This window comes from Perca flavescens, chromosome 22, assembly GCF_004354835.1.
Source record: "Perca flavescens isolate YP-PL-M2 chromosome 22, PFLA_1.0, whole genome shotgun sequence".
In the NCBI taxonomy this organism is placed as follows: Eukaryota; Metazoa; Chordata; class Actinopteri; order Perciformes; family Percidae; genus Perca; species Perca flavescens.
The window spans coordinates 18,030,333-18,052,825 of NC_041352.1; the positions used below are offsets into that span (position 1 = coordinate 18,030,333).

The window sequence follows — 22,493 nt, forward strand, 5'->3', positions numbered from 1 at the left end:
GTTTAAACTTTAGGCCTACAAAACATTTAATTTAAAAGACCACTGGACTTAAAATCACGTCTTTATTGTACAAATTCCTCAGATGAGTCTTCGCCCACTTTCTCCCTCCCAAATATATTTTTCAATCTTGTCCAATTTATTAATAATCTTATAAAATGATGATTTTATAATATACAAAGCCCTTTATAACAAGCCCAGTCGTCAATTAGTGTTCCCATCATTCCCATCATAATACTGTCCCGATGAGCCCATACAGGAGAAAAAATGCAAAGATAAAATCACTGTAAAAAAAACTGTCATCATTGCTATACAAATAGTTTCTGTAGAGCCACCTTAGATACATGAACATGAAAGAGTCCCAAGTGCTTCAGTTAGTCACATTGTAGAAGATAACATGTTGTTTTTTCCAAATTATTTGGTGGCTTTGTTCATACTTTCAACTTTTAGAAAGACTATCCGTTAAGTGTCATGATTTCCATGAGTCCACAAGTTTCATCACTTTTTAACTCACTGACACTGTGAACAGTTTTTATGTAAGCATGTCTCTGTAGTGATTGCAGTGAGATTATACAACCCCGGCATGGCGGGACAGAAAAAGTTATGGCATTGTTATAAAAAGTCCTAGCAGAGATTTCTGGATGATCATGGACAGTTTGGTCTTCAAGTCTTCAAATGAAGCTATAAAACCATGTCCATGTGATATGAATAAAATATGATATAGTCTTGTGATAACAAAGGAACAGAAGAAATTAATATCAAAAGACAAACAAAATGCATTGTTAAATATTACAAAAGGCATAAAAGACCATGTCACAGTTGCACTCTAGTCACCCATTTGTAACAAGTATAAGACATTGCACTGTAGCTGATGAAATGTAACTAAAGTTAAGCTGTGTGGAATTTACTTTTAAATAATCACTGTGAAATGGACTGTGGTGATGATCATCAGTCCCCTGAGAGCTTTTCCCTATTAGTTTAATATATTATCTCTGTTAATTATTCATGGTTTTGATGCATAATTTACCAATTTATCACAAAAGAATATAATTTGGAGACAAATAGAGTGTGAGAGCTCCCTATTAAACCACATAAAGCCCAACAGTTGGAACGCCATTCACAACAATAGGTTTTTCTATTGTGAGGCATTATCACAGCTTATTTTTACAGCAATATACTGTGTTCATGAGAATGTAGTGTATTTAAAATATAACTGAAATGTATTTGTTTCTTTCTACCACAGTCATTATTGTACATGGTGATAAAATACACATTAAAAAAATCAAACATTTCACACAGCTAAGACTTGCGTAGTACCATGAATGAAAACAAAAAAATATGAAAGTAAAATGAAATGATGGCGGACACTGAAAGCAAAAAATCTAAATCAAGAATGGGTAGAGTAAGTAGTGGTTTATGCAACTGGTTAACCTCCAGTCGACTTTTTACGGAGTCGAATGAGAGCTTATGGCTACGTAGTGTGCTCCCAGGCGTAGGGATACGCAGCAGAGGCCAGGCAGGCTATAGGTTCTCTCCAGGTTGGTACTGTGGCTCTGTGGCGGTGAAATAGTCCTCCAGGAAGGACTGGAGGTACTCGAAAGTGGGCCTCTCATCCGGGTCCTTCTTCCAGCAGAGCTTCATCATCTCATGCAGGGACTCGGGGCACCCCTGGGGGCAGGGCATGCGGTAGCCTCGCTCCACCTGCTCCAGTACCTCGCGGTTCACCATGCCTGAGGAGGAGACAGGAGGCAGAAAAGACTGTCAGAGCTTTTAATCGCTTTTTAGGCTTAGGTTTCTGGAGATTCTTTTTTTCAACAATTCATTTTTTAGTATATAAAATGTAAAAAGTGAAAAATGCTTGTCATAAATTCTTGGATCAGATTAGATATACAGCAGAGAAAAGAGGTTCAAATAAGCAAATTAGTGACTTTTTTTTCTTGATAAATTACGTAATTAGTAAAAATAAATTTAATAGATTGATATTTTGGGACATATGCTTGTTTTCTTTCTTGCCAAGAGTTAGATAAGAAGATGGATGCCACTCCCATATCTGTTCAATAAATTGAAACAACAGGAGACCAGCAGACAGTTGGCTTAGCTTAGCATAAAGACTGGAAACGGGGAAGCGGCTAGGCAGGCACTGTCTGAAGGTAACAAAATCTACCTACTAGCATCTCTGAAGCTCATTAATTATCATGTTATATCTTGTTTGTTAAATCCGTACAAAAACGTCCAAGAAAGTCACCCTAAAACTTGAGTTAATGGGCTGCTAGCTGTAGCTTCCTATTTAGCGTACAGACACAAGAGTGTATTGATACTGTCCTCTAACTTGCACTAAGCAAATATGTATATTTCTCAAGATGTCAAACTATTCCTTAAATCAATTATCAGAATAGTTTTTTTTTATTCATTTTCCATCAGTGGACTAATCTATTAATTATTTTAGTGCTACGTCTGGTAAAAAGTGGAGCTGTGTGAAGGTGGTGCAGAACACTGAAGGCACCGCTCCCCAGGGCAGTGTCAGCCTGGCAGATGGTTATAAACAAGAGTGGTGTTCAATCTCCTGATCGTCCTCCGCCAGATGGTCTCATCTAATCTCAAATGTGTGTGTGTGTGTGTGTGTGTGTGTGTGTGTGTGAGAGAGAGGGGTGTGTGTGTGTGTGTGTGTGTGTGTGTGTGTCAGTGTTCCCCCTGCAGAGGCATAAACAACCAGCGCAGACAATGTCAGACGGCTTCACTTCATCCTCAGACATTAAGAAGCACACCAGCTTGACGTCTACTGACAGACTGAAAGCTGATAACTCCGGCCGTTAATCACCGTCCCTCCGACGGCAAGCTGCACCATTTTTTTTTCACACCCGGTGTGTGTATGAGTGTGTGTGTGTCACTGTCACTTACCTGGGTAGGGCACTCTGCCTTTGGTGACAAGCTCGGTGAGTAAGATCCCAAAGGACCAGACGTCTGATTTGATGGTGAAGCGGCCGTACAGGGCAGCCTCTGGGGCCGTCCATTTAATTGGGAATTTGGCTCCTGTATGTGATTAGGCAGAGATGGGTGAGGTGATTCCACTAGAGGGTGTATGCCTTCATGTCTGGCTTTATTTCCAGTGAATCACAATGGCCATAGTGACCCACAATTACATCATTAAGACAACATCATTTTTTGTTATTAAAGTGCTCATATTCAGGTTCATAATTGTATTTAGAGGTTATATCAGAATAGGTTTACATGGTTTAATTTTCAAAAAACACCATATTTTTGTTGTACTGCAGCTCCTCTTTTCACCCTGTGTGTTGAGCTCTCTGTTTTAGCTACAGAGTGAGTCATCTCACTTCTGTACCATCTTTGTTGGGAGTCACACATGCGCAGTACCTAGGTCGGCACTACAAGCCAGTCAGAAGCAGAGTATGAGGGAGTGCCACGCTAGCATTATAACGTGTGTTACAAAGTGACGCACGCTCATCACGGAAGTAAAGGCTGGACTACAATAGAGCTGTTTGGAGCAGTTTGTGAACAGTGTTTTCTGTTGGAGATGGTAAGTCCCTTTGGGGTGGACTTTGGGCTTTTTCACTTTGTAAACCTATTATATGCACAAAAAAGATATATAACACAATAAAGGAAAGAGAAAAAGCCAAAAAGCACAATATGAGCACTTTCATGCAGGCTGGTAAATGCCCCTCAGAGAAAAAGGTTTAAGGAATAAGAATGAGTATAAAGGACATTATTCAGGCTCTTATGTGTAAAAGATCAGTTCATCCAAATTAAAACATGCTTTCTGCATGCCCAAGCATGACATTATGTTCTTTGTCATTATTTAAGGCAAGACCCTACAGGTGAATAGGGTAAAAGGGTTAACAAAAATATATCACGTAGAGCAGTAGTGGTAGTGTGCATATCGCCACTGGTGAGGTGAAGGGCAAAAACGTATGGGAGAATTAGCAGAGTGTGGGCATCTCATTCTTTTTAATTAAAATATATCACCATGAAACTTCCCCAGTTGACTGTGTCCATTCAGACAAAACATTTTGTATTACAAGTTTTTTGAAATTGTATAATTGTATGTTTAAATATGCAAATTAGCTATTATCTAAATATGCAAATTAAGTATTATCTACTTAAATATACACTAATGTGCATACATTTCCAGAACAGAAATGTCAGTGTTCACAGTTCTGTTCTGGAAATGTATGCACATTAGTGTATATTTCCTTAGATGATAATAAAGCCAGGTTCAAAATTCATGTTGTTGATATATTAGAGTCAAAGGTTTTACAGAGGGAATTTATTTATTATTTATACTTTATATAGAAAGATATATCATTTTAAGTAAAAAATACTGTCAACAGCCATAAAATTAATTTGTTGCTGTTTTTTGAAAAAAAGTGTTATATAAATCTGGCTATGAATGATTAATGAACAAATCCCTCTATGAAAAGCTTCAGAATATAGTTAGGAATGAAACTGGAAGGTCTGTAAGTACTGCAGTGCTACTGAAGTGGAGATTTCTGGCTCAGAGTATGAGAACAAACTCACTTTGAGTAACGGCCTCTACAGCTATGTTTTGTAAAATTACATAAATTTTGATTCAAATTTACAGGGACAATATCTAATCAAATCCTTAGCATCCCATACCTTGTCCTTGTATCCTATACCCTTAGGAGAAATCTACACAAACAAATATTGCCTTTCTTCTAAGTAATCCACAACTCTCACTGTGAACAGTTTTCATTGGAGCTACTTCCTACTAAAGATATAGCCCTTATATAATTCCCTAACATCTGATAATTAATCAAAGTAACACTGGGACTGGAAAGAGATGCTGAATTTTTTAAGAATTATTAAAATATAAATGCAACTTTTTTCAAAGCTGTGAGCATCACAAACAAAATCCCATTCATCTTCTCTGCCAGCAGCAGCTAGTTTCAGTTAAACATCCTGTCGCTATGAGCAACCACTGCTGCCACAGCTCTTTAGCAGTTACGCTAACATTGAAGAAAAATACATCGACGAAATACCGACAGGCATATTTTATGTACTCTCCGGGCGCCTGTGTTGGCAGCTGCTTTGTATTTGCTAACCACGTTAGCCTCTAAATACTAGCCAAATAAAGCTAACGTGTAACATTAGTCTGAGTAACTGTGGATTCCTGTTGAGCTATGTGTTGCATTGTATTATTATGTATTTTACTCTTTGTTCTCTTACTCTTGTTGACTCCACATGTATGTACTTCCTATGGGGACTCTGACCGCCCACCCAGGTGTTTTCTGTGGACTATGTGTGCGTTTATAGACTGTGAATGATTGACATCTCCTGTTAGCTTTGTTGCACCTGTTAGGGCGGGACAACAGGGTAGCTTTCCTGCCGTCACAACACTAATCTGGGTATAGTGACGGCAGGAGATTTCCCCTGTATTAAGTTGGAGGCAGAAATATCAGAGAGGGAACTTGGGCAACTAAAACCAAAATGATCCACAGCTAGATACCACTACAGGTAGTAATATGGGTGAACCAGCCCTTTAAGGAGCAGAACATTGCAGTGAGATAAATTATCCCAGCGTGTGAAAGCGCAACTAATCAGAGGGAACAGAAGCATCTGGTTTCTACTATTATCCTAATTCACCATGATAGGAGACAACAGGGAGTCGTCCTTGCTGTGAGGTGACTGCTGTATCCTGACACCTCATTCACCTGTGAGTCAGACAGTCTGTGTTTGTTTATGTACCCACCTTGCCTCGCCGTGTACTCATTGTCCTCTATCAACCTGGCCAGACCAAAGTCTGCGATCTTGCACACCAGGTTGTCGGCCACGAGAATGTTGGCGGCGCGCAGGTCCCTGTGGATGTAGTTCATCCTCTCGATGAAGGCCATGCCGTCAGCGATCTAAAAAAAAAAATTTGATAGATAATAAGACAAATAATTTTTAGCTCCTCAGACTCAGAACATCAAGCCCTCTGTCAGGTATAAAGTGGATGCAAATTATCAAAGACATGTTTGCCTGAGGCTGATGTTTCTTCCTTTTTTTTAAACAGAGGCTTAAAATAGAAAGCTAAACTTAACATTCACTGACAAATTCTGCACTCAAGAACCACTTTGTGGTTTGTCTTACCTGTGCAGCCATGTCTACCAACAAGGGAAGCTTCAGGAATTTTCCGTCACCCTCTTTGATGAAGTCGAGCAAGCTTCCTATAAAGGCAGCAACATTGAGAAGTCGTAAATGCAGGACCGACATGATATACTGTAGGGGCAATAAAAGGGCCGTGATACCAGCTGCATATCAATGTGCTGCTATATGAAATGTTAAACAGTTGAATTAAACCCTCCATACTCACTATACCTGGGTAGGAAATTAAACTGAATATCAAAATAAGCTTGACTGTAAATTGGTATGAGATTTAAAGTATTTTCTGCATGAAGAGAAGAACTGTGGAAACTACAACAGCAGTTAATCTGTGAGGTGAAAATATGAAATGTACAGTGTTAATTGCACTATTTGCACATTAACACTGTACATTTCATATTTTATATATTATTACTGTATATTTGTTTTTATTATATATGTTAAAAGTCTTGATAATATATGTTGTTTTTATTTGTTGTTTGTATACCTGGAGTGGTAACAAAAATAATTTCCCCCTGGGATTATTAAAGTATTTCTGATTCTGATACTGATGACAACACACAGTAGATCAACAAACTGAAGGCATTTAGACACAGATGCACACACAGATGCATAGAGTTAACATTTACACACACATCTAATTACTCGTAAAAGCCTTAAAAAAAACTGCATTGCAGCTGAAGCTACCTCCCACAAAACTACTGCAGTTTTCAATTAAAGATCCCAGTATCAGGCCTCAGGGAACCACAATGAACTTTCAAGGACTTTCAATCTGTGCAGCACATTAATTAAAACATCCATAAAATTTACATTTTCCCTTTAAGGAACATTGCACATATCTGACATCAGTGCAGTGCCTGATAAACCAAGGCAGCGTGATCACAGGCTAACATGCTTTGCTTTTCTTTAAAAATGGATCTCATCGGTGTCACGTAACAGGAAACAGCTGAGTCTTGTTATTCTCCAGGGTCGAGAGTTCTTAGAAATACAGTTTAATTGCTTATTAAATATACCAGCCTGGAGCTTTTAAAAGGTTTCCAGGTATGTTTCAGGTATCTGTGTGTACCTTTGGCCATGTACTCTGTGACAATATAAATGGGTTCTTCAGACACCACAGCATAAAGAGGCACCAGTTTGTCGTGCCTGAGCTTCTTCATGATCTGAGCCTCTTGGAGGAAGGCCTCAGGTGACATGGTGCCCGGCTTCAGCGTCTTTATGGCCACCTTAGTGGTGCCGTTCCACGTGCCTGCAGAGACAAAGATAGGGAGGGAGAGAAACACCCACAGGCCACAGGGGTAATCAGTGTTGTTAATGGGCTGGGAGCACGACAATATCATTAATTAGGTCTTGTAATTGCTTAGACATGTGCTGTCATGCATGCACTCCTCGCAGAAATATGTCTGGGATGAGCGGATACAAGCCCGCGGTTCAAAAGGCTACAAATAAGTTTGGCTTGAGCTGAGTGAGACGACCCCTGGGGATAAAGAGAATACAACAAATAGCGGAAGCAACTGCAGGAAGTGGATAGTTCCCCAGTTTGGACAAAAATAGACACAATAAATATAGGCATTGGGGTGTTTGATTTTAATGATTTATGCGCATGTTTGCATTTCCTACATCATTCTGGGTCGATTTTGTGTTTCTCCAACTAGATTACGACTGAATACTAAACAAACAAAGCATTTTCCTGAACGTGTTCCAGCGTGCCTCGTCTGTCTTGCTCTTACCCATCCAGACCTCTCCAAAGCAGCCCTGGCCCAGTTTGAGCTCCAGTCGCAAGGATTCCCGGGGGATCTCCCAGGCATCTTTAGCAAGCCCCTGAGTCTGAGGCTTGACTGTGGGGCAAACTGTGGTCAGCCTGTGGCAAAGCCCGTCGGCATGCTCTGTGATAAAAGGACACGCAGAGATCAAAACACTACATTACACCCAGCAGTGTCACAGGCACACACAGGATACAGACTTTTAAAGGCTGTTTCATGCATTAATCCATTTGATTTGATGTGGATGAATTGCATGCTCTTATACTAACTGTGATGAAATATAAATGAGATGATTTTTTTTAACACCCCGAAACTCTCTCCAGAGTTGGACTGAAATGAAGTGGGATCACAGAGCTTTAACCTCGACTCTCCTCAGGCTGAAGACGAGGCTGAAAATCCTAACTGCTCTATCAATTGTTATTAAAATAAAAGACTATTCATCTCGGGGGCCTTTCGTAGCTGGCACAGAAAACTGCATGGTGGCACAAAGCAGCAGGTGTGACTGAGAGTAATTTCCACGTGAGATGAATAATAAATGAGAGGAGACAGAAAAATAGAGTAAGCGGGAAGCATTGCATACTACACAAAATACCTGTGTAGTGTTTGACAAGCTTCTGTAAAGTGTCAAACTGTGCCCGGGTAGTGATGTAGTATCCCCCACTGTCAAGCTTGCGGATCTTGTAGTGTTTCACATTGTCTCCTTTGGTTTCATCCCAGTCTCGTATGGACAGAGAATAAGCCCCTAGAGGAGACAAGGGAAATGTTCTTCATCCATCAAAACAAAAGTGTTAGTGTGCGGTGCCTATAAAAGATGAAACGCTGGTTCCATGAGTATTTTTTGTTTACTACTGTAAATTCCCAGTTCTCTTGTAATGATGTTTTCTCCTCAACATAGAAACACAGAAACTCCTTTGTTTGTAAGAAAGTGATTTTTCTCCATCAGTTTGGTATGGCTTATGGCTTTAAATACTCAGAACACACAAATCTGAATCAACTTTACAGGTGCTGGATCAAGAAACAAACTGAAATCAGAGGTCAGACAAATCTAATTTCTTTGTCAGGCACTGACAATTGATGATGATAGAGTTAGATTGAAACATTGCTCAATTAAATCAAATATATTGGGAGCTAAAAGTACAGGTTTTAAAAGTCCCATGACATGGTGCTCTTTGGATGCTTTTATATAGGCCTTATTGGTGGTCCCCTAATACTGTATCTGAAGTCTCTTTCCCAAAATTCAGCCTTGGTGCAGAATTACAGCCACTAGAGCCAGTCCCACAATGAGCTTTCCTTAGGATGTGCGATTTCTGTGTCTGTAGCTATTGAGGAGGAGAGAGAGGCCACTTTGCTCGTTTGAAGGCCACTTTGCTCGTTTGAAAGACATGATGTCTCTCTCTCATGGGTGGGCCAAATTCTCTGGGCAGGGAAAGCAGAGAAAGGGGAGGTAACCTTGCTCCTTATGACCTCATAAGGAGAAGATTCCAGATCGGCCCATCTGAGCTTTCATTTTCTCAAAGGCAGAGCAGGATACCCAGGGCTCAGTTTACACCTAGCGTCATTTCTAGCCACTGGGGGACCATAGACAGGCTGCGGGAACGCATATTAATGTTAAAAAACCTCATAAAGTGAAATTTTCATGCCATGGGACCTTTAAGTACTTTTAATTCTTTGTTTATTTGTTTGTTTGTCACATTAGAAAATATGCATCACACCTGCAAAACATCAACATATTAGCATGCTGACAATAGCATTTTGTACAGCTTCACAGAGCTGCTAGTATGGCTGTAGACTCTTGATATACACTATCATGTTTTTGTTTTTTTATCTCCCTCTTTCCACTTTTCTTCAACCTGGAATGCTTCCATCTTGAAAAGTGCCAAATGAATACAGTCTGCTTGCTTATCTGTCTTGTGCTCTAAATACTAAGACACCCGTGATCATCAGCTGACGTTGCTGTGTAGAAAAAGCCAGTCAAGAGGGCCTTTGTTTTTGCCTTTTGGAGAGAGAAAAAACACAGCACCATAGTTGCAAAATTCATTACTGACCCAGAATCTGAAAGTGAACAGATTTAAAGTGGTGAATGTATTACCAGGTTCCTATCAAGCATAATCTGTAGCAACACCGTTTTTGAGTTCTGTGATTGGATGCTTCATAACAAAATGCACATTGGGAGTTTTAAACTTTGGACATTTTCTGATGCAGTTGCTCCATCTTATAGTAGGCTAGCATCATTTAGCTACTACTACACTTCATAAAGAAGCAATCCTCACCTTTAGTAGTTTCACTTTCTCGCACCAGGAAAGTTCCTCGATGGTTTCCTGGATTCAGCAGCAACCTTTCAGCATCTTTACGTCCCATCTTACCAAAATACCACCTGTCAAGAGAAATCATTTACATAAGAAAAGCTGCCAAACTCATAATTTAAGGGGTGACTGAGAAAGCTGAGTGTGACTGTTGAAAATCATATGATGAAGCTTCATCCGGGTTGTGAAGCTGTTAGTATTGGGATTGTGCTGCAAGCCACATGAGATGGGATCATGCTAGTGTTATTATTCTCCTGGAGCAGTCGCCGTAGATGGAGTAATGAGGTTATAACAAGGGCTTACTCTTCAGCCTGGATGGAGTCAGCAGGGGCCACATAATTGCTCGGGATGTAGCCATTCCTCCCCGTGTTGATGGAGCGAGCCTCCCACCAGTCTCCCTCTCTGCAGTAGGACAATGAAACAGGAGAGATGATTATAATTTTTCTGAGAGACGTTCATTTAACAGTCAACCAAAGCCTTGTATATCCTGCTATGACTGATACTGATGAAAACTGGTCAATAATGGTTCATGGTTAATAATTTTAGCCTCAGCCTTGTATAAGCTCACTTTAGCCGAAATAGCGGCTTATGGAAATATTTAAAAATTGACATAGCTTTTTAAGTAATTTGTTCTGCAGTCATTTCAACTTCCTGATTGTCTGATTGTCTTTAAAATGCGAGGTACGACTGAAAACCCTTGTCACAATGGGGAATGAATGAGACTAATCTCCTTTACATTAAAATGCTATAACCTCAGGCGACATTTCTGCCACAGCAAGAATCGATTAAAAGAACCACAGCACTGAGCAGAAAGCCAGGAAACAAGTGGTAATCAAACTCATTCATGAATACACTTACACAAAGAACAGGTGCAGTATACGGAATACTGCTCGAGAGGCATTTCATAGTTACTGAAAACACATCTAAATTAAAGCCCCCATACATTGAGAGGGAAACTGGGAAGATGCTTACGTATTGTTAATGATCTGGAATCGGTCTCCTTTTTTAAATGAAAGATCGTCAGATGTTCTGGCTTCATAGTCATACAAAGCCACAAAGAACGTAACACCACCTAAAAACACAAAAAACAGACCCACATGTAATGAATAGGGAGTACTGTGAACACATAACAGGACATTATGATGCTGTAGAGGGAACAGCAGGTTTGTTTGTCGTGTGTGTGTGTTTCAAATTAAGGTAGGCCAATAGATATGTCTTACCAAGGTCTGAGAGCTCATACTGTATTGATTTTCTTTGGCTTAAAATTCTATAGAAAGAGTGCTTCCCCTGCTTGGAAATATGACTAGACTGAACACACTCAGACACAAGCTAAAGGACAGTCAATACATTAAACCGGTTTTTAATAGGATTGTCTCTCTAACAGTCATAATCTACCCAATTAGCCATTCTTAAGTATTAAAAATATTATTGGCACAACATGTTTTACGAGACATAGTTCAGTAAATTATGGTATGACACAAGTCGTCTTTCCGTCCCATGCCAGCATCCTGTAAAACACTACTGTACCGCCACACCCCCAGCCAGATGGCATTCATATACCCACCACCGACAACAATGCTCTGTCAACAGTAATTCCATTATCTCCTGCAGAAAGCAAATACCATGGCACTGCCACCTTCCCCCGCCCCCCCCCCCCCAGCCCCTCTGAGGGCAGATAACCCAACATGGAAGAGGATTACAACCTAAATCCCACCTAAACAGGAGGGTTCAATCTCATCTCTTTGCTCTCAGGATCGCTGTAAGCTGCTCGGACACATAAGGGTGATCACACATGCTAACAAGACCGGTGTTAAATCTAACAAGGAAAAGCTAGTTAAAATAACAATGGCTGGGGCATTAGCTGGGAAACCGACATGTCAGATCAGCATACTGACCACGTTAAGCTCTGTGGTAAGTATGTTTGCAAGCTTTAGCCCATTTACTGTAATACAAATCATGCATACTTCACATTACTGCTGACCATTCTCCTCAGCATACTGCGTTTATATTTGTATCACAGTTATTATTATGTCTCTGTTTACTTTTGACATGGTTGTCCTCTTCATAGTGTAACCATGCATTTGTACGTACAAATTAGTTACTGTTAACATTTAGATAAAAAAAGAGTTTAGTTTAGCATGCTAACATGCCAACATTTTCTAATTAGCACTAAACATAAAGTAAGTTATATAATTTTTGCAGCTGTTTGTAACCAAGTTTGGACTAAGTCATGGTGGTGTCATCCGTCGCATCTTTTCCTACATAGATGAAAAGGTAAGGGATCACCAAAATTATTAAAATTAATTCTGAGGAGGACACGGAAGTTGTCAAGACATTTCACTCAAAACCAAAAATGTCAACCTCATGGTGGCGCTAGAGGAAAGGTCAGGGAATCATTAAAGTCATTAGGATGCATCGCCTGGGCACCGTGGATATTAGTAGCAATCCATCCAACATTTGTCGAGATATCGAGAAAGGATCACCAAAGTCAATCAGTTCATTTTGTGCCATCACTAGAGTCACGCTGCTAGCATGACTGAAAATGATGAAAAACATGATGGATTACACATCTACAGTAAGTCAAGTCTCTACAACTTGAATTAAATACCATATTAAAAAAAGATGGTATTAAAGATTGAATACCATACGGTATTATAATACTACAACAGAAAGCTGATTGAAGGATACAAAGATTACAAGTGGCTGCCCAGTCAGCAGTAAAGGAAATGGCCTACAACACAAAAAAAAACAGTGGTATGGTCCTTTATGATATAGAAGTATGATATTAAGAGGGCAATGCTCTCCATTAAGACCATTATCAGTATTATAATGACATCTTACAATCAAACACTACTCACTTGAGACAGCTCCAGAAAACGAGTTGGACACAGGACCGGAGAAGGAGGATGACGCCCCTCCAAAGGGAGTCATGGCAGACGAGCCGCCAAACGGCGTGAGGGTGTGGTTGAAGTTTGCAGCCCCAGAGCCTGAGGAGGAGGAGGGAGGTTGGTTCTGCTGCAGCTGGGTGGGATCCGGTCCGTAGTGACCTATGTGAGGTGTGGTTATGGTGGAGTTGGGGTCCGACACTGTTGAATTCTCTGGCCGATACTTCATCGTAGGGCCTTTGTCCTCTTTGCTCTTAATGCAGCCCATTGTATCGCCCTGCCTGGACAGACACGACACAAAACCGTCAATTTAATGCCAGCAGATTGAAGAGTACGGCATCCAATTCATCACTGATAATATATAAATAAAGTGAAGGGCCAAGAGATGTGCAGGATTAATGATTGCAACACAAGGCCTGTAGGCGCAGGAAAATGAGTTATGAAACGAAAATCTAATGACCTGATATTTTCATGTGAATCATTTTGTTGTTGCGACCCACTAAGACTATAAGCCATGTGGTAACTGGGACATACTGTATGGGTAAATGGTACTGTAAATCCGCTTTGAACCGTGCCGATTCAATTGTGCATGCTTGTTTTGAGGTACAGTATGACAACTGCAAAACGGAGGGATAAAAAGGTGATTATCATTTTATATTGTTGTGACCCATTACAGGTCCTTGTTGTTCCACCACTTAATGTTAACTTAAATAATGACAGAACCATTCTGCCTTGAAATGAAGAAAAATAAGAACCATTTGCAGTATCAGTTCAGGTCAAAAAGGTCAAAGGTCAAAGGTACTTTATTTGTCACATACACGTACATGTAGCGAAATTCATTCTCTGCATTTAACTCATCCCTCAAGGGAGCAGTGGGCAGCCAATGACAGCGCCCGGGGACCAACTCCAGATCTGAGCCAGTGCCTTGATCAAGGGTACTGACTGGAGAACCTAGTACATGTCCTGTTGTGATTCAAAGAGCCCTCTCTGGGGCCCTCAGCCCACGTAGGAATTACTAAACCTGCCAAGGAGCCCAAGGGTTTAGGGGTCCTTGGGCCAGAACAGTACGAAGCTGTTATTTGTTGGTGGAAAGTAAATCAAATGAGATGCAAAATGACCACAAGGGGACTAAAAACAACAAAGAGATGCAAAAGGGACACAAAGAGACCCAATAAAAACTACAAAGAGACTAACAAAGACTACAAACATCATCTAAGTTGAGTTTGTGTCTCTGAGTCTGAGACTTCTTGGTCACCCGCAAAATATTACAGAAACAGTCCATGCCTCAGTCAGACCATGCTACAAGATTTAAAACATCGGTGTATCTCCATTTGCGTGGTTTTCATTCCTTGTCCTAACGTAATTTGGCCTGAGCTACACTGAGGCATTCTTTTGTGACGTGAAGGCCTGGAAAATGTGGAGACAATCAGACACGCTCATAAAGAAGTCTAAACTCGGGGAGATCAGAATGTTTTCATTCTCCAAGAACAACAGCTGCTCGAGGAGTTGGACTCGGATAATTGGCGCCGACACATTACAAGACAGTAAAACAATAGAGGATTGAAGTGAAGCTTTCTTCGGTGATGTGGAGCATGAAAGCAGACTAAACAAACATGGTGCTACTGAACAGCCTTGTGGCACAGTTGGTGACATAAGTAACAAGATTACAGGGTCAAAATCATGCATCGGTGAAACAGAAGAGGATCTGCTGGTGCAGTGGAACACCTTTCACTGATTTTGTAACATTGGCCTTGATTTTGGGAGTTGGGAGGGATTTTTCCTCATCAGAGAAGGTGGGGCGCATTCAAGAGTTCATTGAGTTCTCCAGCTGAACTGCCAAGGAAATCAACAAAATGGGGACAAACCACAGAAATCTTCCAAAGATTCAGAACACTTTGCTCAAATAAAACCATACAACTGTTTAAATTGCAGGTTACAGCTCGTGCTGAGCACTGGCCGTCCTCTATAAAACCATGTTATGAGTGGTCAGTCACTGAAGACGTGTCAAAATGAAACAGATTTCTTCTTTAAAAATGTCTTCAAAAGGACCAATAAATCTAATCTCAGATGTTAGATCTAGAGCCAATAAGTTGAGAATGTTGGCATGGAAAAAAGACTTGAGTTTTTGAGCCAAGCTTTCCTTTAACCTCGAGACCAAACCAGTGTCATGGAAAGCAGAGGGCTTCACGCAGTGGCTCATTCAACTATGGTGGGCTTGTGTTTCATCATCAGACAGATGAGAGTCTGGCTCGTTGGGTCAGTAGTGAACTTACCACGCAATAAAACACCGGACAGTGTCCCGGGAATATTCACACTTTAAAGTTTGCACATCCAAAAATAAGACTGTTTCATAAAAGCAAAACCCCTCTTCCAAAATTATCATTAATGTATCATTAATGAGCTGAACATAGATGTCAAAATAAAACACACATTAGAAGCTTGCTTAATAATTATGCATAATACTTTAAGTAATTTACAGTGTAAAAATTACAAAGATTTGCTGGTTTTAGCTTTAAAAAAGAGCATTTAGCATAGTGATGTTAGCGCTTAGCTCAAATCCCCACTCTGCCTAAATACAGCCTCAAGGGTCCACAAGCTGTAGTCTTTTATCATTAAAAACAGAACACTTTGAGTTCTTTAGCTTTTGGTCCACGTCATTTATTTTAAGCAATTTTATAGAAACAAATAGCAAAACGATCAATAAATTATTGTTAGCAGTAACCCTAATATGGACTTCCACAGTAAGTACTAACTAAGAAACATTTTTCTTTAGATTTGGCGTTTTAAGCAGTGTTACAAATACAGAAATTCCCACCGGAGAGAAGAGCGGTCAGCAGACAGTCCGTGTAGTATACATACACACATGTTCCCTAGTTATATGATATATGGTCCACCATCTTTAAGAGCTGAACTAAAATTGCACTACACACAGAACAAGATGAATTCTTCTGGAGAAATGTCTTATAAAAATGGTAAATCGTTGCCTTTTGTGCACATAAAAACACAATATCCAAACAAGATGATTCCCACCGAATCCAGGGTGAAAAGCAACAGAATAACTCATTTAAAATTCCTATTAGTGGCTGTGTGGGCATAAAAAAAGATTCAGATCTAGTCTAGGAAAGAAACAGAGAGGGGGAACAGCAGGTTGAATGAGGTCAGGGGGCAACCAGGCAGACAGTGCCAGCTCTACCAGCTTGAACTACTAGGAGGATTATGAGGATGGGGATTTTACCCTAAGAGGATAATAACAGAAAACAAAAAGGAGTGACCACCAAGGCCTGGAGCTGAAACAGTGCCAACCCCAGACTCCACCTGCACATGTTCATTTTGGCCTGTGTTGACCTTCAATATTTTCAACAGTGAGATGTGTTTCAGAGCTGAGAGGGATCTCTGTTGGAGGGCTCTTATGGACTCTTGGCTGTGATGATATAATGCAAACCGGCTTCGCCCCCAAATCAGCTCAGCTAGCCCTCTAATCAGTGCCATGTTGGACAAACCAGCCAGCCATCACATAATGACACCATGGGCTTTGTCCACACTTTAGAATGCAACACCAAAGTCAGAATGCAGCAACTTTGGATGAGGTAAATAATGTGGGTGGCATTTAAGTCCACAACGAGCAAAAAGTCATAATGGAAAATGTCTGAGAAAGATCACAGGAAAGATCACACCTCATTTTGTAAGTAATATAAGTCTAAAACTTTGCAGACACACTGGATCTCAAATGTCACACCGCACTGACTTTTACATCCAAGTCTATTCACTAAAACACAAGCTCATTCCTGAACAGCAGAGCCATGAAATCACAGGGAAAATCTGGCTGACTGCTAATTATAGTAACTTATTCTTATTGCTGACAACATCCCACTGCCCCCAGGATGATAACATGACCTACAACAGTACATCACATGCAAACACGAGAGAGCCACACAGAAAACAATGAGAGAGGAAGGTGAAGAGTTTACATGTAATCAAATACAAACATGTACATGCAAAGGCTCCAACCTCTATCTGGTTGGAAAGGCGTGGTGCGATTATAGTCCGTTCTAACAGATACGGAGAAAATAAGGACAAAGTCAGCTTGACTTTTCACTCAGCTTCATCAAAGCACCGAGATTTTGTGCAAACTGTTAAAAAATAATCTGCTAAAGGCAGAAATGTCTTGTCAGGTCTTCAGCCAACTTGACTGTAATATCAAAGTGTATTCTTCTATGCAATGCCAGCAGACGAAATGACGAATGAAAAATAAATTATAAATAATAATTAAAAAACCTTGAATAACTTGTCCTTCCGGTGTTTATCTACATATAAATACAAATAAATACTCCTTGTCTTGACTACAGCCCTGCTTAATACACTTTAATATCTGTTTATTTATTATTATTAAGTAACATCGTTATCGCGATATTCCACAACGTTATCGTATTTCGCATCTTTTCAACATCGTGTCGGACAGCTGTTAGCGGCTGCAGACGGGAGGGTCTCTGGAGCTTTACTGGGCTTCAGATCTGCAACAGATGCTAGTGGCCACCATCTACCACATTCCTCTGATGCCAAAGGGTTCCAACTAGAGAAATGTTGTGATGTTACTAGGGATGCACCAAATCCAGATTTTTGGGATTCGGCCGAATACCGAATCCACTGGTTAAGATCCTGCCGAACCCAAAGCCGAACCGAATCCTACTCCCATCCTCAGTCCATTAACACAGTAAACACAGTAATGAAGTAAACAACGTCCACAGCAGTGCATTTTTATTATAATTTTATTTTAACTGTAAAAAAAAAAAAAAAAGAATAGGCAACATTATGCCAGTAAGACAAGTGGGAAAAACTATTTTGACAAGGCCAATGTTTACCCTATCTCAACATCAAATCTAATATCCAAAATATTACCCTTTTAATATTTGGTTCGGTTCGGTGGAAAAAAATGTTTAAGGTTCTGCCGAAACCGAACCCCGTCAAAAAGCCCAATATTCGGCGGAATCTGAACCCGAACCCTGGATTCAGTGCATCCCTAGATGTTACGGATGTAAAGCTTCAAAAGAGCGTCTACAGAAACATAAACAAGTGATTCAAAATTAGATCTACACCGTACTGGCTGCAGAGTTCTTTTGCAAGCCCGCTCAAAGTAAACCTCTTCTGAGGCTTACAACAGTTTGAAAAGAAACTACCTTGGAAATGTATAGAAAGACTTGAGTGTGCTCGTCTGTTTTACTTTGAAATATAGCAGCTTGATTGCTCAGCTGTCTTTAAACCAATAATTCAGTCGTGAGTAAAAAGCTGTCTTTGAAATGGAAGTTAATATTATTACTAAATGTACTTAACTCAACAAATCAGTCCACAAGTCCTCATAGAAAGCTTTTATTGTGCTCATGTGAGTTAGTGTGCTGCCAGAGAACAGACATCACACATTTCTAGAATAAACAGGTCTTATGGGAATATCTGAATACTGGCACCTGAGTCTAGGGTATAAGTGTTAGCTATTTTGGGAATCTGAGTGTCTCTACAATCATCCATTTGTCAGCACAGAACAGGGCCGGTTGTTTGAACTGTCAACATCTAATAGAGTGACTGAACTGTTTTCTCTGGAGAAATATATCCAGACCCACTATCACATATTGACTACTGACAAGATGTTTGCACACAAAACATCATGTTTTTCAATCAAAGTTTCACATAGAAGTATGAGGCGAGCTTTCACACATTTTTGGGCTCTGCCTTTCTCAAATGCTGGAACATTTAGTCAGTAGCTATTGACTGCAACACTCTTTCCTAAAGCTAGAAAAACTGAAAAATCGGAATTTGGGTTGAATAATCAGCTGCTCCATACGGATTAAATAGCATAGTAACTTTGCACCGATCTCATTCACCGGATTGGGATCAGCTTGATACTGACCTTATTAAGTGGCTTAGGGATCTGCAATTACGTAAGCGTTTTTTTTTTGTCAATGTCATTTTAAAAGGTCAGTGTTTCCACTATCAGCAGGCCAGCCATTAGGAATTACAGACAGGAGGACAACATTTTCCAAATTGGGCCCCTCATCCACTCCACCACCATCACCCTCAGCACTAATACCAACACGGGTAATTTCAAATAAGCTTTTGGCCATTAGCCTTTAGAGGCCAGAGATGGAGTCTCTAACAGTATGCAGAAATATTCACAGACACCATTTTTGAAAAACGGCAATGCTGCTTTTTCCCCTCGCCAAAATTTAGTCTGAGTATAGAGCGTTATTCAGCTCATTCCGGACAAGATGGCATGCATGGTTGGAACCAATGGATGCATTAGGTTGTCTTGTTTTATAGGATACTAGTATCTTCACTCTAGCTTTAAACCCCTGCTACAGCGAGTCTGAGTAGCTCCTCATCTTTGCCACGATCACAATTCTTTTTTTTTGGCCATTGCCTCTCTGGTTTTTTCATTTTCTTGTTCTCTCTGTACCCTTGCTTTTCTTCTTGGAGCTCCTGAGTTTTGACTTAGCTAGTCAGGCTGCAGTTCGCTTTACATCTTTACATTTATTACTTGTGTTTGTTTCAACCGCACCGCTTTCACAATAACTGTGGAGGGGTGGGGTATCAGATAGTCTCGCTTTGCCAGACCTTCCTCCACAGCGCTGCAAATGAGGGTCTGGCTTGTCCACACAGCATTCCGGAATGGGAGAAAAATGTGCTCTGGTTCATTGGCATTTCTTTAAACCAATCACAATTGTCTTGGGCGGCGCTAAGCTCCCGCAGGACCCCCGGTGGCGTTGCAAAATAGCCTCGGGAAGGAACTTGTATTGGTGGAACATGTGTACGTTCAAAGGTTGTTTTAGTCATGCAACAGAGAACTCAGAATGGACAGATAGTCTAGCTAGATGTCTGGATTTACCCTGCAGAGTTCTGAGGAGCAGTTAACCATAGTCCTCACAAAGAAAGTGGAAGGTAACGGACGTCCGGCCGTAAGGAGTGACATCCGGCGGAATTTCCAGAGGCAACAGACCAATCCCAGAAGTGGAACGTTGTGGCTATAGACTAGGTATCAGATGACAAGTTGAAATGTGTTTATTGATAACAATAAATGTATTTATCATGTAAATACATATAACTTGTATTGCCAGTGATATAAGTCAGTACGCAAATTGTTGTATTTGATCCCATGTAAGGGTCAACCATGGACCTTTGCATGGGCCCCCCTGGGCCTTGAGCCAGGGACATATCTGTACTCTTTGACCCCCTCTGATGGCAGGGAACCATCTCTGGCTATATCAATAGGTTTCACACAGCGAGGTACACTGATTTTAAATGTGTTATTAAAACAATGCTGGTACCAGATCGATACTCAGTATTGGCGGATATCCTGAGTTGAGTTTCAACAATCTGTACCGCGAGAAAAAAAGTTGGATCCCTGTTTGTTGAGTCATAACATCCTGAGTTGAGCTGTCACATTTTAATAAAAGATATGACTTTGCACTGGTACTGGTGATCGATATGCACAGGAATTCAAATCTTTCTTTTCAGATATGAGACTATAAAGTATATGAACAGGAATTTCAACACTTCCTGAGCAAAAACTCATGCAGAAGTCATTTGGTTAAACAAAGTCGATGTCCATTCATTGTCAATGGTGCCACTTATTAATCACCTTTATCTTAGAAATCACGGCATTCCCCTTTACCTTCCTTCACTCCATGTTCACCAAAAAAGGATTCTTACTAGCAACAATTCAGCCACTGTTGCGCAAAGCAGTTCAGGATGAGCTGTATCTTTTACATGACATGTTCTCGAGTCACCTCAAGCGTGACAGTCATTTCAATTTGAGTGGCACACACTGTGCAGGTAATGAGGGAAATTTCCCAGTCCCTGTCCTCAAAGTGGACGTGAAAAAGTAGAAGAAGAATAAAAGCAACAGTACAGACTTGGGAAGACACAACTGTTGTGACTCAGCTGTTTGATCAGGAAGTTTGAATTCAGACTGACAGCAACACCAAAAAGGGCCTGAACCTTCTCATCCTCCTCATCCTCCTCCTTAACCTGCTACTGATTTAACAATAATCTGACTCAGCATGATTCAAAGATTGGGTTAAATATTTGAAATGATGAGGTGGCACGTTTGCCTCTTGTGTCCGGAAGCCAACATGACTTTAAAATAATACAATAAGTGGGAAACATCTTCATGACAGTGGTCAGAACAGATCTGAGAACATTTTTGTACACAAGTTAATAAAACAAACAGATAACATCAATTAAACCCATTTTCTAAATAGGAGTTTTAACTTTCAACAATTTGCTTTACTACCATATAACTACACATATAAACATACATACATTAAACTACTTAACACATTGAAATGTTATTATAGTGTCAAATATCTGTGGCATACTGACCTTGTCCTACTTTAAAGTATGTACTGTATCTGCTATCATATATGGTTGCAGTAATATTCCTTTGGGACTTTAAGCACATGCTGTATCGTCACTGATACGTTTTGCCTATTTAAAAAATGATTTCATGATTAATTTATAGCTCTTGGTTTGCAGGGTGAATTACAGCACATGCTACAACCTACAGACAGGTATATATGTGTATTATCACAAGACAGTTTCATTCCTTTGTTGACAGGCGAGCAGCCTGCGTCTCGGCCCATCCTTATCTAATGCTGCTGACAAAGACCACTTTAATTTGGGATTTTACCTTCAAAAATCCGCGTTCTTCTTCTTGCGTTTTCTCCTTGTTTCCCCCTTCCCCTACTGAATCAGATCCGGGACACAAAACAAAATCCGAGTTATTCCAACCGGGACCGAACCGCCTTCATCCATCCAGCAGAGAGACTGTGGTCGGATTTAATGTTGAAGTTAAATCAAAGCAGCGTTACAGTCTGTGAGGATGGAGGAGACAGTCATTGTCCCCAGAGCGGATTAATCCAGCTGCAGCGTTAAAAAAAAAAGTGAGATCCTAAAGTGTCCCAGCTCTTTGTAGCCTCTACTTCCTACTACTAAACTTGCATCAACCCCCACACAACAACATGGCCGACCCTGCCTGCGGTACTGGAGCAGCTACACACAGCTGGAGATATCCGTCCCGGTTCAGCTGATCCGAGAACAGCGGGGGGACACGAGATGACCACACGAAGGAGAACCGGCAGAATTAATACATTATAAAGAGATAAAGATATAAAGATAATGTGAGAGACGAGAGAAGAGAGGACCGGCGGAATGCAGTACGGTTTCATGGAGAAAAAGGGAGGACTCAAAGCGTCCTCAATTCGTACCATTTTCAGTCACAAGTACAGATCTCTAACGCCCCCTGCTGGCTGTGCTGCTGATACTGCAGCTGCACATCTGCAGCTCAGGGAAACAGAATGAGGATCAGCTTTATTCGCCAAGTATGTGAACACATACAGAGAATTTGACTCTGGTTTTAAATTGCTCTCAGTGTTACAAGCAGA

The 22,493-nt window shown here is 40.5% G+C and overlaps 1 protein-coding gene across 1 annotated transcript; it reads right to left on the reverse strand.

Moving 5' to 3' along the window:
* Positions 1 to 43: 43 nt before the first annotated feature.
* Positions 44 to 22,283, reverse strand: LOC114549006 (tyrosine-protein kinase yes). The gene is made up of 12 exons (XM_028569093.1): positions 21,740 to 22,283; positions 13,036 to 13,343; positions 11,150 to 11,249; positions 10,481 to 10,579; positions 10,145 to 10,248; positions 8,467 to 8,616; positions 7,842 to 7,997; positions 7,181 to 7,360; positions 6,103 to 6,179; positions 5,723 to 5,876; positions 2,896 to 3,027; positions 44 to 1,727 (listed from the first exon to the last, which is right to left on the reverse strand). The coding sequence occupies exons 2-12, from the start codon at positions 13,328 to 13,330 to the stop codon at positions 1,519 to 1,521; spliced, it is 1,656 nt and encodes a 551-aa protein (XP_028424894.1). The 5' UTR covers positions 13,331 to 13,343; positions 21,740 to 22,283; the 3' UTR covers positions 44 to 1,518.
* Between the last annotated feature and the right edge of the window lie 210 nt (positions 22,284 to 22,493).

Bases quoted from the DNA above. Each gene is read 5' to 3' on its own strand.
- LOC114549006 (XM_028569093.1), bottom strand. From the start codon at position 13,330: ATGGGCTGCATTAAGAGCAAAGAGGACAAAGGCCCTACGATGAAGTAT. The intron at 10,580-11,149 runs GTAAGCATCTTC...GTCCTACTGCAG, and splicing joins TTCCAGATCATTAACAATAC to AGAGGGAGACTGGTGGGAGG. The intron at 10,249-10,480 runs GTAAGCCCTTGT...TTCTCTTGACAG, and splicing joins GACTCCATCCAGGCTGAAGA to GTGGTATTTTGGTAAGATGG.